This window comes from Balaenoptera physalus, assembly GCF_965194825.1.
Source record: "Balaenoptera physalus genome assembly, chromosome: 1".
In the NCBI taxonomy this organism is placed as follows: domain Eukaryota; kingdom Metazoa; phylum Chordata; class Mammalia; order Artiodactyla; family Balaenopteridae; genus Balaenoptera; species Balaenoptera physalus.
In genome coordinates, this window is record NC_138882.1 from 113238868 (window position 1) to 113257677 (window position 18810).

Here is an 18810-nt window from a genome sequence, read left to right on the forward strand (position 1 = left end):
GTACATATTTTGAACTGTTTTTCAAGAAACCCAAACTGTGTTCATTTATTTTAAGTCCAAAGCCACCCCTTTCTGACTATATTAGGATAGGTGGCTTGGTTTATTAATTGGCTTGTACTAAGATGAACCTTTTCTTTCTTATGAATTATCAAGAAGTTAGATATATTTAGACATATACTTAGATATATAAAATTCAAGTACACTTAAGTTACTGACAAAAATAATGACTCAATTTAAGTCAGAGTTCAAACAATTAGATATTTTATAAAGTAAATATACTATAGTATATAGCACCACTATAATCAATTAATTTGATAATATTTTTCTTTACTGCAGCTGTGACAAGTCCTGAGCTATGGACTTACTCAAGTGCCAAGATGTAATAAAGAATACACAACAATGTCTACAGAATTACATGAAAAATATTATATACAGCACCTCCCCCTTACACACACACAGAGAACAAACTAAAATGTGGTGATGGGCGGAGGGAAAAAAGCAGCTGAATTACTGAACAATTTGCAGCTGTCTGAGTTTCTAGAGTTTGGATCAGTAAAGACTTAAAGAGAGCTAAATAAAGAACAAAGTTTGGCATGAAGTGAAAAGGTATCCTAGCAGTGGGCCTATCAAGAGGGGTGAAGTTCTTATGGATACATACCGCTTTTCTTAGAACTGCCTATCCTCCTTCCATCCACATGGTTGAAATGGGAGCATTCCTATTCTTACAATGTGACCCAGCTCCTTGTAGTATATAGTTTTTTGTCTCAAGACTGGATATTTGGATCAATTGTGGTCAGAGGCAAGATACTACAAATGGTCCAGTTTAAGACAAGCTCCGACCACAAACCAAGAGCAGTCATGTGGATTGGATGGGAAATGGGGCATCTAAGATGAAGGGTGGCGGGGGAAATGCTGGGCAGACAGTCTTATAGATGCCCTCTACGTGTGCTAGCCAACGCAGTAGGTAATGGCAAAGAAGATGGCTTAATGAGAAGACCACAGCAAAAACTGTAAGGGTGGTGAGATAAGAAGAGGAAGTAAGAGCTGACATAATCAGCAGGAAGAAAACTAGTTAAGGTCAGAGTCAAAAGCTTTGGAAATATTCTGGAAAGGGGGGAAAAACAGTAATTAGAAAAAACTGAAATGTACTAATATCTTGTGAAAATTTTTTGACTATTACTTAAATGATCTATTAGAGATACTGAAGCAGAGAATTGGGCAGGAATATGTTCTAGCCTAGGGTTATGAATGTAGGATTAAAAATAAATTGACCATGAATTTCTAACAACTGCCAGAAATAAGTACACAGGTCAAGAGATAAAAATCCAAGTTTCTGTTGTTTTACTGAAATCAGCCTGCAAAGTTCTTATAAAATCTTTATAAGACACTAAATTCTCAGTTCTTAGCCAAAGCACCTCACACGCAATAATATAAAAAATTAAGTAACCGTAGTTAAAACTATTATAACAACTCTATAATTTTCTTATAAAAGCATTAAATACTTATATGCTGCTGTTATGTGCATCAAATCAATTCCATATAAATTTGCTTAGATTCAAAAATAAGCAAATTAACAACAATAAAAATAGAAAAACTTACCTTACTAAGATTTGAATACAGATCAACTACACTGTTACAAAACTTTTCTACATCTTGTGTAAGCAGCTGGTCTGGATTAGCTATTCTGTTGTCCAGATTTCCCATTTTATAATATGTGAAAGTTCTAAAATAACAATAAGAAGATGACTTTAAAACAAATGATTTTAAAAACAAAAAAATTCACATTATACTATGTAGTGCAAATTCATAGAAACAGAAAAATCTGGAGCTGGAAGAGGCCCTAAAGATTGTCTTAATTTATTTTAGAGATGCAGATGCAAGTCTGGTGAAGGATCACTGGCCAATTAATGGAAGAGCCAGGATTAGATTCCAAATGGCTGATGTCTTTCCCTATATGCTTCTGGGTCTAAGAGCAATCCTCTTGAAAAACATATCAAATAAAAAAGAAAAACTTCTACATCTCAGTATCATAAGTATTATTGTTTAAGTATTTTTAATATAAAAATAGGTTATCACTTACTGGAGATACTCCTCATAGAGGTACTTAGTTAGTCTTACTCGGAAGCACAGTTTGAGCTCATTTAACCCAAACTTCAAGAAGTTATTAACCAGAGAAATCTAAAACAAACAAACACATATTATTGGTTTTGCTTCATTTCTACTTACTAAATTATAATTTATTTCCCTATCATTGATTTTGTCTCCAAATCCTATAGATTTTTTATAACTGATAGTACAAATTGATATAATTCAGTTCTGTTTTACTTAACATTTCCAAAGACACAAAGTGAACATGCTAAATCAAATGCAATTAGCTATATTACCCTTTACTTGGAAATTAATTTTAGAATATATTAATATTATTAATTATGAGAAGCACCTTGTTACCTTTTTTTTGGGGGGGGGGGGGAGATATAAACAAGCCAAAGAGCAAATCTGTCACCTTTCTATCCAGTGTAAAGAACTTACTTTAGGAGTACTGACATTTATGCTTAGTATATCTTCTCTTTCCTGCTACCAGCACTACAACCCTAGACAACGGAACTCTATACCCACTGTATTTGCATTTGTTAAAAAAATTACTACAAGTTTTATACCAACTAATGCCATCTTCTAGATTATTTCTGGAGTCAACTGTACTACTCTTTTCCACCATTATATTAAAATTAATTCTTCCATAGTTCTGAGGTCACATTTACATAAAAATTTTCTCAAGAAAACACTGGTCTTCTTCTGAATCTCCATCTTTGATTGACATCAATGCTGCTTTTCTCAATTTTCTATTTTAAAAGGTCTTCCATGTATGTCTATCCTCAAGCTTTATTAAATCTGACATATGTTCTAATTAATTAAGTTGTATAATCAAGCTCCTCCCTTTTACTCCCACACATACAATACTAAAATTCTTATCATGCCGATAAAATAGAATAAAGATAAGACTCAAGCTAAGAAAATTACTTATGATTTGGACCACTTACGTTTATTTTTAGTAAATTTGGACAATAAATTCCAATTAAATTACATTACATTACATTAGTGGTTCGAGTTACTGTAACAGTTTATGGCCTACAGCAATGATTCTCACCCAGGATTTCTGTCCTCAGCTCACTGCCCCACAACCTCACCTTAGCCCCCCACAGGCCACTTGGCAATGTTTGGAGACACTGAAGACACTTTTTTTGTTGTCACAACTTGGGTAGGGGTACTACTTCCATCTAGTTGGATGTTACTAAATATTTGAGAAACCCTGGCCTAATGGTCAAAGAAAAAATCATCTACATTTGTATACACCTACATATGTGTGCAAAGAGACTGATCCAAACATAATTCCTTTAAATTTTTCTATCTAGTGTAAAGGTTTGCGCACTGAAAAACTCCACTGTAAGTTACAAAACTAAACTTGAAAAAACTTAGTATATAAATCTTCAAAGAACTTAATAAGTAAAAATCCTATAAGATTTCAGGAAGATGCAATTTTTTTCCCTATGTAAAAATTTTTAAAGAATTAACACTTACGAGAGGCATGGCAGCGATGAAGTTGAATAAGTACTTCTTGAAATCTTTTCTGCTACGACCAATGATACCACTGCAAACCACCACATGCAATGCATTAGTTGCAAAAGAAGCAATATTTAACACTAAGAAAACCTCTCTAAATTCTAAAACTATTTTTGGAAATTTTCATTGAATCAAATGAATCAATAAGAACAAAGATGCTAAAAACATTTTCTTACAAGAACATTAACTTTCGAAATTTTGTCATTTTAAACAGCTTGCTTGGAAATCACTCTACAAACGGCAAAATTAAATAAGAATGATAGCTAGTTCTTTCCTCCGTAAAAATGGTAATTAAACAGCAGGCTTATACTTAAGCAGTCACAAAAGGGGTTTTATATGATGAAACAATTAACAACTTTATAGACCCAGGAATGGATTACTGTGGATAAAACAAAGTACTATTTCTTTGTTTGCTTTTAAATATTTTAACATCCTGTCATTTGTATAACTAATGGCAAGGAGACAGACTAATGACAGATGAGCAAATTCTTACCATAAACGGCCAAGAGCAACCATTTTAAGCTTTGTGGGCCATAAGGTCTCTGTTGCAACTACTCAATTCTGCTATTGTAAAGCTAAAACAGCTAAGAATGAGATTGACTGTGGTCCTAAGAAAATTTTACCAAAAAAGATGCAGTGGGATTTCAATGAAACCAGATCTTTTATCTAGTTTTAATCTATTTTAAATATTTATCTGTTTTTAAAATATCCACTAAGAACTTATTTAAAGGGTTCCACTACTTTTTTAAAAAGCTAGAAAGCCATTATATCATTTTAAGTAAAGGATCTCTGACTACCAAATGTCTGTGGTCTAGTGCAAAGATAATGTTAATATTCCCAGAAGTAAATTAACCATATTTTGAAAAACAATGCACTAAATGACTCAAACCTAGCTCTACACAAAAAAATGACTGGTATGCATACTGATAAATAATTTGCTTTTTATGAGGGAGTAGATGAATAATGCCAAGTAATGTGAACTGATCTTTTAGAGCAAAAAAGTTCCATGGTCAAATAAATTTGGGAAAACCTGAGTTAATGCTAACAAATGTCTTTACCAAAGGCCCTCTCAAAGCTCTAATGTATAATATGCATTGTAAAACTCTCTGAGAGGGCTTTGTAGCACTAGCATTTCCTCCATCATAGCTAAGATTCCAAAGAACATACTTTGGGAAATGTTACTCTAGACCGATAGAAAAATTAATAGTCCAATTTTGACATAGCTGCTAAAAAGTGTAAAAAAAAAAATTTTTTTTTAAGCTGAACTAGAAAAAAGTTAAAATAGAGCCACATAAAAATGTTGTTTACAGCAATAAGAATATTAGAGACGAAAAGCAATTAAGTACAAAAGTTTAGAGGTTTAAATTAAAATTATTTGAACCAAACTTTACATAAAACCGAAGTGCTTTAGTGCTGCCCAAGCTGTGAAACACACAAGATTATCAAACTTTGGTAAAGCACATGCCATCATTCAGCAATGGTTTACCACTGGAGTAGCAGCTACAAATTTAAAAAATGGTTTCTTGAATAAAGCTTTATTTCTGCTTATTATTCCACTGCAAAAGAAAAATAATCATCAATAAAGTAATTTTAGAGTAGTCCCAATCATAGTTACTTCTAAAACATACAGGAATCTTAAGATAGTTTGGTAACTTTAAAATGCTACTTATAGCCAAGTGGTTAAAAATAAAATATATATTTATGATTACATACAGCAATATAGGGGAACAAACTTTGCCACCCCAAAATGTGTTTCTTTGGCATAAGGATTACTTTAGGCTGATTATTTTTAAGAAACAGAAGCCTCAGGAAGTCTTTCTTTTTGCCTCCCCCTTAGCTGCCTAAAGAATTTAGATAAAAGGGCCTGCTCCCAGAATAGAGCTATGACCAGAGATATCTGCAAAGCATATGGGCTAAAAGTGTGTGCGGGGAAAGTAGGCAGGACCTAGAGATCACAGTCCACGCTGTGTCCCAGAGTCTCCACATGGCCCAGCAAACATTTGTTTACCAAACATTTGCTTTTCCATCTTCATGTGAATTGCCTTCCTCCCCTGTGAAGTCCCAAACCCCTACCCCCAACATCCTCTCTGTCGTTAGCTGAAGATGGTATTCAAGATGAGGGCTTCGGCTATTCTGGCGAGTTACTAAGTTCTCCTGGGTCTCTCCCATGTACACATGTTATTAAACTTTTGTTTGATTTTCTCCTGTTAATCTGTCTCATGCCCATTTAATTCTTAGACCAGCCAGAAGAACCTAGAAGGGCAGAGGGGAATTCCTTCCTCCCCAGCAGCAGCAACAAGATATGAAATATTACCTTCCATATCATAGAATTGCCAGTTTCTACCTTAAAGAAGGGGCCTGCCCTATTAAAATCTTCCCCATTCCAAAGTCATTAGTCACTGCTAACAAGTAAGCCTAAAAGATGTCAAGGATATTAAAATTAAGTACATTAAGGACCATAAAAAGTCTCTTTGTGACTCTATTTTAGCAGAAGAACATAAATCTAAACATACTTTGCAAGAGGCAAAATGGAAAAGACAAATAAAGTTTACAATGTAGCTTTAGTAGCAAGTTAGAGAAATGTGTTAATTTTTCAAATAAAACTGTTCTATATTATGAATTCACAGTATTTTAAAACTTTTAATTTGACCAAATATCAAAAGATCTCATGCACAGCAGAAGCTCAAAAATTTTTATTCAGGAGAAAATAAACCATTAACTTTTGTTTTTGTTTTTTTTTGGGGGGAGCAGAGAAAGGCTTATTGCAGGGCCAAGCAAGGAGAACAGGTGCTCAGAAAAACCCCAAACTCAACAATTAATTTTATTTATTTATTTATTTAGGCCACACTGTGCAGTATGTGGGATCTTCCCCGACCAGGGATCGAACTCATGGCCCCCACAGTGGAAGTGCACAGTCTTAACCACTGGACTGTCAAGAAAGTCCTCAACAATTAATTTTTAAATGACTGCTTCAGGGACTTCCCTGGTAGTGCAGTGGTTGAGAATCCGCCTGCCAATGCAGGGGACACGGGTTCGATCCCTGGTCCAGGAAGATGCCACATGCCGCGGAGCAGCTAAGTTCATGTGCCACAACTACTGAGCCTGCGGCTCTAGAGCCTGCGAGCTATAACTATTGAGCCCACGCGCCGCAACTACTTAAGTCCGTGCACTCTAGGGCCTGCGTGCTGTAACTACTGAGCCCACTTGCTGCAACTACTGAAGCCCACACACCTAGAGCCTGTGCTCCACAACAAGAGAAACCACCGCAATGAGAAGCCCACGCACCACAACAAAGAGTAGCCCCTGCTTGCCACAACTAGAGAAAGCCCACACGCAGCAACAAAGACCTAATGCAGCCAATAAACAAACAAACAAACAAATAAATAAAATGACTGCTTTGGAATCGTGAATTTGGGTTAAGAGTATACGGAAGCTCCTTGTACTATTCTTGCAGCTTTTCTGCAAGTTTAAATTATGTCAAAATAATATGTTTCTTAAAAACTCTTAAAATTTTTGTTTTTTTTATTTTTTTCTACATCTCATAACTAAATTTTAAAGCTGAGTACCCAACAAGTTGATTCCTCTAGTAGAATTATAAGTTGGCTCATGCTACATAATAACTTTCCTCTTATCCATCATTACCAATTAAATTAATGCACCACATACTGTCAGTGATGCATTTTCTCTAGAGCATTCAGTCTTTGAGAAAATTAAAATAAGCACCTGTTTAATTAAAGTTGGAAATCCCTAGTTTAGAAAATTAAATATTATTCTTTTAGGTTACAAAAACATGAAATCACAAAATCTGACTAGAAGGGGAAAAACTTTTAAAAATAATCTTCTATACTATGCCATGATTGTACAGGGTTCTTTATATGTATCATGTGACTGACTGTACACAGATATCTAATATGATGATATTCACGGTGGATGTGACCTGTTATTTTTTGTCACAGGTAATTAATAACACTACAGTTGGGGACCCTGTATTTTTATTAACAGATATGGCATTTAAATAGTAAGTAAAGCCATCAAAGGAAAAAAATATAAAATTCTATAATCATGGAAAAGGACATAAATGTCTTCTCTATATTAATTACGCAAATGACTCAAATTACTTGTGCACAAAGCTCAGAGAAAGAAAACTTAACAAAACTGATCCTGCTGAAGCTCATGTGCTGGCAGCAATGAACGAACACTTCAATTACGCTCACGCTTAGCTCCTTAGAACTCCTTAGAGGATTCCTCACGGGGGCACAGACACACAACACTGACCAGACTCCCCCTACAACTTCCCTTCAGGGAAACGAGACAATCAACAATCCCACAACTTGGCTTCTAGCAAGTTAAATATGAATACACAGCCAAGAGTGACTGCTTAAGGAAAGCTCTAAACTGAACGACAAAGATCAGAACAACAAAGGACACTGAAAGTCACAGACCTGAAAGAATGACTGCTACAAAAATGAACATTCATACGAAAAGATAGCTCCTGGAAATAAAATTAAAACAAATAAAAATTCACTGGATGATAAAGTTAAAAGAAATCTCCTAGAATATAATATAAAACGTCAGAGATGTAAGCAGTAGAGAAATTATAGTCAGAAGATCAGTCCAGGAAGTCCAACACTCAACTAAGATTCCAGAAAAAGTACAGAAAAAACTGGAGAGGAAGAACTTTTTTAAACACACAAGAAAATTTCATTCTTCAGAATGAAGAATGAGTTTCTAGATTGAAAAGAGCCCACCTAGTGCCTAGCACAAACACAAGGAATGAAAAAAAATTCACACCAACATTCAGTGAAATTCCCATAACACCAGCAATACAACATCAGCAATAAAGAAATAATAAAAGCTTCCAAAGCAGGTAAAAGAAGATCTGCTGCTAAGGGTGGGCAATCAGCACAGGAATGGGACTCAACACCAAATGTGGAAGCTAGATCAGTAGTTTTTAACCTTGGCTGGGATCACCTGGGATGCTTCAAAAAGTAATGACTGATTGAATCAGAATCTCTAGGGGTGGGCCCAGGCATTACTAGGTCTCAAAATTCCCCAGATGATTCTAATTATACTGCAGCCAAGGTTGAGAACCACAGAGCCCTATAGAAGACAACAGGGTGATGCTTTCCAAATTCTGAAAAAAAGTGATTTCCAATTTAGAATGAATAAATACAGCTAAATTATCAATCAAGTGTGAGAGTAGAAGACTTTATCAGACCCACAAGGTCTCAAAATTTTACTTCCCTTGTAACCTCTTCTCAGAAAAAGACTGCATCTGCCAAAATGAGAAAGTAAACTGAGGAAGAGGAAGACAAAAGATCCAGAAAATAGGAGTTATTTAATGCAGGAAAGAAAGATGAAAAAAATTCCTAAGATCATGATGAAAGTAAATTCAAACATGACTGCTATTTAGTGAAGTTAAAGCACAATCAATCCTGATGAGAGCCGGAGGACAGAAAACTAACAAGAGGTATGGGGTGGGGTGGTAATAGATAAAAATCAGTAAGTTATCTAGGGTGTTTGACACGTTACAATACTGAGATTTTATAGTGTTGTCAATAAGCTTGAGCTGAATTAGTAAGAAGTAGGCAAAAAATTAATGTACACAAAAACTTGCAATTTATAAATGCCAGGAAAAGAAGTTGTATATAAAAGAAACTACCAAAGAAGAGCATTTGGCTCAGCTGTAAACAAAAGTCAAAATCATGTAAACAATAAATTCTGATTTAACAAAAAACTGTGATATAACATTAAGAGAATGAGCACAGACATGGGTAGGAGTGTAAAAGAGCTAATTCTCATCTTCCAAAAGAGAAATAAATACACGCATAGTCTCTAAGACTGAAAAATCTAGAGACAGTAACATAAGTGTGTTACAATGAAATGCAGAGACAAAATAAGAGATGAAACAGTAAAAAGAACAGAAGACAACTGGCTCCAGGAATGACAGTTACGGGTGGGAGGAATGGGGCACAGAACTAATGTTTTTGTGATTAAGTCCTGTAAGGCTATTTGATATTAAACTATATTCATGTTTTACTTTTTAAGCTTTTCATATATTACTTTGATTAAAATAAAAAGGCATGGGACTGACCAAAGGATTCAGGGAGACCTGAATTGAATATTGACGTCTATACCATTTACACATATTCAGAGGCACGTGGTCAGGGCTTTAATCCTATGCAGATAACCTTCTTTGTTCTTCTAGAGAGATGAGTCAGAAAACACCTGCATAAAGCATTCTGCCTCTCCTACAAATCCTCTAAGCCACACACAAATCAAAGATGTCAGAAAAGAACTTTCAAAATTTGGGAGCATTTAAAAATTTTAAGTACTGTCATTCAAACAGTTATGTTATATTAAGTACTTTAAGAAATTTTCTGATAAAATACTGCATGCCAGGAAACAAAATTCCAAGAAAAATTTTTTTACTGACATTCAAATTGGTATCGTGAGGAATAAATCCTTTATTAACAGATAAATGTTAATATCCCAACTGTTTTTTTGTTTTTAAATTCCAAATCGTCAATTGCAGTGATTAATATAATATGTACAAAGACTATAATGAAAAAATATATAAAGCACTAACTTCACAAACTGAAGAAAATGTCTAAGAATTTTTTTTCTGTTTAATAAACATTCTCAGTGTGATTCCCTGAAATGCTTTGATATTTTCCTCAAATTATCTCATTAATTTCAGACATCCAGCTTGGTGACTTTTTAAGTTCCCACTACAGCATTTATTATACTGCATATTAATTTTCTTTCTTTCTTTCTGTTTTTTGGCCGTGCCCCGGAGGCATGCAATATCTTAGTTCCCCAACCAGGGATCGGACCTGTGCCCGCTACAGTGGAAGAGTGGAGTCTTAACCACTGGACCACCAAGGAAGTCCCATAATTTTCTGTTTACTTGTCTCTGACCCTCTATAAACGGCCAGCTCTGCAGGGCTTGGTACAGGGTCTCTCCTGTTCACTCATGGGTACATCCCTATCACTGCCTGTGGCACAAGGGAGACAATAAATATCTACTAAGTAAATGAACAAAAAAGACATAATTTGACTGAAGTATTTATACCTAACTTAGAATCTATTTCTTGCCTAAAATAATACTTAAATATGACACAAATTAGTATTTCATACATACAGGAGAAAGATGAAAAGTACCTTTCAATGAGTGTCCCGTTCTGAATCATCCAAACATCACAGTATGTTCGAGACACCAGCATAACAGCAATAAGTATCAAGTAACCTGTCTAAAATAAACCAGGTATAGTTAATTAAATGCATTTTAGAAAGTTAAAAGAAACATTACTTTGGTAAAGATTTTTGGTTTCTAAATTCAAAGCTTTATTCTAGCTTTAATGTAGTTGGCTGACATTCTACCTACAGGTTATTTTTAAATATAATTTTGAAAGAAGTTTAAAATATAATGTAAATGGAAAAGGCCTTATGGATCATTTAATCTAACTTTTTCATCCAGATTCAAAAGTGAATCCCAGGCAGGTCAAATGACTTGCCTTCATATAATTAGTCAATGGCAGAAACCAGCAGTATAACTAGACTACCTAAATCACAGTGTATTGTGATTGTCCTATGTTTTTAATATACAACTCTAATAAAGAAAAATGACAACTACCAATATACAGTTAAGAACAAATACTGAAGTTTAAAATTTTGCTTAAATAGAATAAATTTGGTTCGGTTTGTTAGAAAAATCTCTAACAGTGCCCCTGCCCTTGCAGGGCTTTCAATTTAGTTATTAAGGCAAGATTTACACATAAAATGTAAAAAAACAGACCAGTGTAGGTAAGTATATTTGCATCACTTCATGTGATAAGTGGCAGGATTGAAAGGTCTGAGGTAGCAAAAAAGGCTTATGACATTAGAAATACATTAAATAAACCAAGTACAACAAAGGAGAAAATGAGGATTACGAGTTAAAAAAAAAAAAGATGAAAGATTTAATGGAAAATAAAAAATAGATTAAAACTATATGAATTATGGTATTGCATATCCAGCAGAGCTTATAGAACTACTGCAAGCTTTTAGGTAGAACAAAATATTAAAAAGTGTTGTTTACAGAGCATTACTTAAGCAATGCTGGGCAAGATGGATCATTGTGCGGGAGAGGCTGAGTGGCTGGCTAGGAGTCAATTGTCTTTGCGTGGGATGAAAACCTACCCTCCAGCCTCCAACTGCAACACACACCCATTCAAAGGTGACCTTAAACTTCTAAATGGGGAAAATATAATAGCAGCATAGAAGCTAAAGTCATAGAAGAGGGTGTGTGGTAGGGGGAATGTTTGTTGGATAAGGTGTTTGATTTCAAAGTTATGGAATTGAGAGGCAAATGCATCTATGACTTCTGTAATTTTTGCAAAACAAATCTTGTTTTTTAAAAAAGGTGAAGGTACTGAAAATACAGCCCTTAAGTGAAAGACAAGGCAGGGAGTCATAAACACGGAAGTAATAAATGAATCCATAAGAAAGAAGACAATGTCAAAGAAAGTCTACACGACTGAGTTGTGACAGCTGTTCCCCCAACGTTTGCCAGAGTTGTCCAGCAAGGGAGATACCATCTTCCTACCCTGTCCCACCATCTCGAAGTTAGGTATTAAACTGACAACAGGAGAACCTACTGATTTTAATAAATCCTATCTGTAGATGACACTTTAACGGTAATGCTAACTTTTAATTCAGACCTTAAGTACAGCCTCAATCTTAATCATTTGAGGAATAAAGGTAACATTAGACAAAGATAGTTTATTTTTTTCCTTTATTTTATATACTTTGCTTAATTTTTTCTTTAAATAAATATCAAGTTTACTTGTCTCATTTAGCAAAGTCTGTCGAACTTTGATTACTGACAGTCCTGAAATGCCTTTTTATGCAAAGGCTGTCCTCAGAATCACCATAATTCCATTACTGGGTTCGTAGAATATGTCAGAAACTAAAGATAGGCCTGATTTAGGCAGTCCCTCACCTTATGATACAGATGAACTTCCATATGTTCATATGCAGTATTTTTATTTATTTCATAAATTGATTAATCTCTCTATCTCTACCTCCAATTATCTGTGATTTCTACTGGAGTTTATTTCACTTTCTTGAACCGGGGTTAAGCCCGGATTTTTATATCCCTCAAAGATGGTTCGTAAAATGGCTCTGTGGCATGGATACACCTTGACAGAACTGGAAGGTTGGCCAAGTTTGGCCCATCTACCTTCTTACTAACTCCCAGAGATCTATTCAATGTCTCACATTCATTTCATATTCAGCAAACCTCTGCTAAAAGGTTAAATGAACATTAAGCTGTTAACTGATAAGGGGGGGGGGGGGGTAATACAAAAATCTTCCCAGAGAAGCAGCTTGTATTTTAAATAAAGATTCTTCAAAGTCAGGGAGATTGTAGAATGAGAAAACAATTAATTATATCCAGAGAGTCACGGGACGCCTTCACAAAGAAGATAAAGAGCATTAAGCTGTTTTTTAAACATATTTGTTTTTGTTGGGGGTGTTGTCACAAACATGGTGTCATGAAAGTACGAGGGCACAAGGCCTGGCTACAAAACAGCAAAGAACCTTCCAAGTAGATGGTATGGAAAGGAAGGGCAAAGTCACATTGTGATTTACCCTATAGGAGAAAAGAAGCCAAGTGTTCTTATTAGGGTTTTAGAAAGAAGACTAGTTAGAAAAGGAGAAGACCAATTAAGAGATTATAATAATCCAAGCAAGTGAGAACAGTAAAAATGGAAAGTATGGGACTAATTGAAGAGAAACTCAAGGATGCTTGGAAAAAACATTTAAAATATAAGGGACGAAGCAGATTTAAAAAGTGCATTTTCCAATTTTTCTTCAAGAAACACATAGGATCTCTATCTAATTAGAAAAAAACCAAATGTTATTAAATTATTTTTTAGAGTCTCTTAAGGGCAGAGTCAACAAGACATGACGCTGAAGTGAGGGGAAGGAGAGCAAGTCCAGTGTGATGGAGGAATGTGCCTTTTCTTTGAGAATTATAGTGCTTTTGGAACGTCTTATCCTTTTCCTGCTATCAATAGATTACAAGGCTAATGCTTTTTAAAATTTGAACAGTGGGAAACAATTATGTTTGAAGAAGACAAACTTGGCAGAAAAGATTTAAAAAGGAGAGATTCTTTGAAATGAGACTAATTAAAGAACACTGTAATATCTAGGTAAGAATATTTAGAGAGAAGAATTAGCAGATACCAGTGACTGAAAGGATGAGAGGTAGGTATGGGGAGGAGAAAGAGTCAACGGTGATAGTATTTCTAGTTGTACAAAAGGAGAACACTGAGGTAATTAAAGATGGAGAACACAGCATTATTTTATTTTTTAATCATTAAAATACTTAATAAATCATGACAAAGATAATCTTGACAAAAGAGCAAATGAAAGAATAGTAAAACTTTATTCTTACAACCAGTTCACTTCCTGAAAATACTTGAAGAACTCAGGTATCTTAAAAACATATTTAATCAAATATGAAGAAGCAACTCTCAAACATATTCCACATCAATGCTACTTGTTAACATCTCAACGTAATAAAAAGGTCTTTCTAAATTTAATCTCGTTTTCATTATATTATAATAAAGCAACACCATTTAGGCTGACTGTACTGAAGTACTCTAGTATTTCACATAAAATATAATAAAATAATATTTCATAAACAAGAGAAAATCATTTAAAAACTGGCGCTGAACAACAAGGGTACTTGCATGACAGGCAACGATTTAGACAAAAATTTAGTCTTCATTACCTACAGAGGAGACACTTGACCTGTAGTAGAACAAAGACTTTATAATTCTATTGTTCTGATCTCACATAAGCTTTAAAGTTGAACACTTAACATTATCGTTTCACAAGACTTACCTCTTTACAAAATGTTCTAGGGACCATGATTTTCAGAATTCGTGTGAGCCTTGAAAAAAACACCTTGTCCACCACAGCTCGTTCTTTTTTCCCCTCTTTCTACATTAAAAAAAAAAGAAAAAAAGAAAGAAAGCTTTTAAAATAGTTATAACAAATAAGATTAAAGAACCATGTTTCATCTAAGGCAACATAAAACAACTATTAAGATGGATACTGCATTTGAAGAACATAGTCCTGTACTGCTCTTCATATTCAAACGTGCTTTCAAGAAACTAAGATGTTACCAAAAACTGAATAAGGAAGTGAGAACTTCCTTTCAGAAGTGAAGCTGCAGAAATATCTGGTAAAAGAACACTGCAAACAGAAGAAACAGCAAATGCCAAATACCAAGGTAAAAGCTCGTTTAACAACAAAATGGCCAATCTGGCTGGAGCTGTGAGCAAGAGAAAGTAGTAGAAGATGAGGTCAGAGGACAGCTAAGAAATGGCCATTATCCATTATCCATATCATTACTGTTTGTTCATCATCCACTTCCTTATTAACAACAGAATTTTTTTAAAATCCTGAACAGGAATTTTCCTGCTATCAATTACAGGAAACTTTTGGATTCCTAGATTTATCATTTAACATTTCTAATATGCACTCTTCCTTACAAATTCAAAGACAGACAAGGTTCCCTCACTCATACAGTTCACATTCTAGCAGGGGAAACCCAGATAAAAATAAACCAATAAATAAATTGTTACAGATAGACTAGGCAGGGTCAAGAGAAAAAGAATGATCCAGAAAAGTATGAGAAGAAAGGTTTCTTTGGGGGAGGGTAGTAAAGCACAGGGAACACCAAGCACAAAACCCAGTTCAAGAATAAAACTGGTATGCACACTGAAGAGCAAGATAACAGCGCTGCTAGAGCAGAGGGGACAAAAGGAGAGAAGCTGAAGAGATGGGTAGGACCTATAAAAAACAGAGCCCTGAAGCCATCGAAGGATTTAGAGTTTACTGTCAGTGTAGAGGGAAACCACTGACGATAATTAAGAGCAGTAAATCATTTTATTACCCTCAGATATTTCTTCATTTTCACTGATACATGAAAATAGAGCTATAAAACCATTTGCAAGGATAAGGAAAGAGTGACATGAACTGGGTATAGTGGATGTTATTTACTTTATTACCCTTGGGCTGTCTGGAAGAACAGGCAGAAGAAACTCCTCGAAATGGGCAAGACTCTCCAGAAGGACCCCATCCCCAATTGAGCTCCTTTCCCCAACTCCTATAATCACAGCTCACTTATGTATTAACTACTATGCTCTTGATAAACAAATACCCATGGTATAGTCAATTCTATTAGTTAGACAAACTTTGCTGTAAATATGCTTTAATTAAATTAATATTTAACTTGATAAACCTTAAGTGAGTCGTTTGTGTACTGAATTAGAATAAGCTACCATCCATATGTCACACACTGTGCTAAGGGCTTTATATATGTAATCCTAATAAACAGACACTGCATATCGTACAGAACTATAGACAAGAGATGAAGGCACTGGGTGTGTAGAGTTAGATCAGAAAGACTACGACAGAAAGAAATGGATAAGAACCAACCTACCGTGTAACTGCTGGAACAGAGTTCAGGTCTTTCAAACCTTACAAAGGTTGTAAACCCCATCCCACTGAGTCACAGGCCCAGTCTACTTCATTCACACATGTATGTATTCATTCATTCAATATTTACTTGGCGCAAGGCACTGTTCTAAACCATGGGGACACACCAGTGAACAAAACACAAAATGCCCTACTCACAGTCTGTTACCTCTAGCTAGCCTATTCTCCTCAAGCCAAACCTTACAACTTCAACCTAAATCTCCCCTTTCACCTCCCCAAACTGAGAAAGTATAGGAATAAAAGAATAAAGAGAAAGCAATGTACATCAACTACCTTTAAAGAAAGTTAGACTTCTACTCTCGTTTCCCTCCTGTCACTGCCTCCCTACCTCACTTCATCCCACCTGTAGTCAGTACCTTCTCCATCCCTACTTGAGCCTTAGACAGAATAATTCCAAGGTGAGACGGCCACCTTCTGACTTAAACAGAGGGCAACTATTTCCAGCTGTTCTCAAGAAATGATCTAGGGCAAACAAAGAGGAAGGTTTAAAAGAAAGTTACAAGAAAGTAACAATGAAGCACACCGTACATAATTAGCAGTTTACCTGGTATATAATTCCTCCTCCTCTTTTTCTTCTGTCCCTGTTGCCACTGCTCCTATTTCTTAAGCCGTCTGAAAGCTGACTTTATTATTTTCATTACATTTGAATCCATAAAGGGAACGATATACTTCCTAAAGTCAGGAAACACCAAACACCTGGACTGGAGGGCTGACTCAGGCTGAAGAAATAATCAAGATGCTGTACCATTCTTGATACATAATAAAAGTCATACCTGAAACCAATCTAAATGCAAATAGCTACAGAGACAGTACATCTCATAAACACTACTAGCTTCTCCTAAGAATTCATTTTAACCACAATAGACTTTCCCCACCTTTAAACTTCCCAGTAATTTTTAAAAAATATAAAAAACACTTCTATGATATATCTAACATGCAAATCATAGAAAAAAAAAACCCATTAAAGACCATTTAAGAAGCTAAAGTAATAATGCAGTCAGAAAAAAAAAAATGTACCTAACATTCAGGAGGCAACAAGGTCAAAGGGCAATGAAAAGTTCCTACTGATGTGTCAATCAACTTAGAAAGGTGACATGAACCGGAACTGACCGGAAGAGACACATGTTTGAAATAGCAAATAAAAGGTCATGTGGTGCTGACAAAAGTGTAAGCATTTCTGTATATTGTTAGAGGAAGTATAAATCAACATAACTATTATGTTGCATCTATCAAAATATAAAATGTACACTCATTGCAAAATGTAAAACAACCCAGCAAATTTACTTTTAGAAACTTATCCTAGAGGTATTCCTGAACATATGCTTAAACACATAAATGAAAAAACTTGCACATTGTTTTATAATACTATAAAATTAAAAACCTAAATGTACATCAATTATGAGATACTACATAAATCATGGTAAATTTATGCAATGAAGATTCTACACAACTGTAGAAAAGGAAGCAGCTCACATTCATACAAGAGAATACTATAGAGTGGTTAAATTAACTAGATCTATAGCTATCAACATAGATGGATCTTAAAAAAACATTATGCTGAAAAAAAAGGAGAATGATACATGCAATGATTCAATTTATAAAATTTTTCAATAAGCAAAATAATTCTACCTATATTGTTTATGGAGATATACGCACACCTCAAAAGTACAAAAATAAGCATGGGAATGCTGAAGACCAAACCCAGCACAGTGTTACCTTTGTACATTTTTGAATTTTATACCCTGTGTATTACATCAAAATTAAAAGAATATTTTAAAATCAAGTCAACTATCTCTTTATACTATTCTTTATTTAAATTTTTTTCTCCTTAAATCTCATGTCTTATGAAACTTGTCTCACCTCAACCATCCCACCAAAGATTATAAAAAATTTCAATAAAAAATTCTCTTTTCAATTGCGTCCCCTCATAAGTGACACACATTCACTGTCGTAAAATTAGAAAATTCTGATGAGCAAAAATAAGGAGCCTATAGCTACCACTGAGAGACATCAACTGTTAATATTTGGCACATCTCTTACCAAATTTCATTTCAGCATATGTCTGTGTGTGCACTTCCTATAGATTTCACAAATGTGGTATCAGGATGTACACTGCCTTAAACCTTTTTTTTGGCCAACCAGTTGATCTAAACTAAATTTATCTTGCTTATACTATATGAGTAGCAAACAAGTATATATTTTTTTAAATGTACAAAAAAATAGGAAGAATTAAAAAATGAGTGCATGAATTGTGCTGCACTGGATAGTTTCACTGATGTCCTAGAACTTTCAGATATGGTGGTATACAGATAGTAGCTATAACTAAGATAACTAAGGTTTGATTACTCAGGTATAATTTAGATATGAGAGATTATGAAGATGGAAATTTGCCAAATGACTGGAGATAAGCATATCTTGTCCCATTTTTCAAAGATTATGGAAACTGAAGAACAGCAATTTTGATGTCTATCTCCAGGATATTCAGAGAATAGACATTAATATTGAGGGTTTAGGAAGACCTAAGAGACGCTAATCACTAGAAGCCAGCAGAAGTTTACTAGGAAGAAGTCATGTCAAAGCCTTCTAATTTTCTTCTTTGTTAAAGATACTGTGCTAGTATATTAGCTGACATGCACA

At 34.7% G+C, this 18810-nt stretch overlaps 1 protein-coding gene across 3 annotated transcripts in view; it reads right to left on the reverse strand.

Annotated features, from left to right (window-relative positions):
- The window catches only part of ABCD3 (ATP binding cassette subfamily D member 3), a 95736-nt gene that overhangs the window by 50252 nt on the left and 26674 nt on the right, over positions 1-18810 (reverse strand). For all 3 annotated transcript variants that reach the window (XM_082477378.1, XM_082477379.1, XM_082477380.1), the window contains 5 exons: positions 14512-14610; positions 10783-10871; positions 3577-3646; positions 2081-2178; positions 1600-1723 (listed from right to left, as the gene is read on the reverse strand). In XM_082477378.1, the coding sequence (XP_082333504.1) occupies positions 1600-1723; positions 2081-2178; positions 3577-3646; positions 10783-10871; positions 14512-14610 (480 nt within the window). The remainder of the gene's footprint in view (positions 1-1599; positions 1724-2080; positions 2179-3576; positions 3647-10782; positions 10872-14511; positions 14611-18810) is intronic.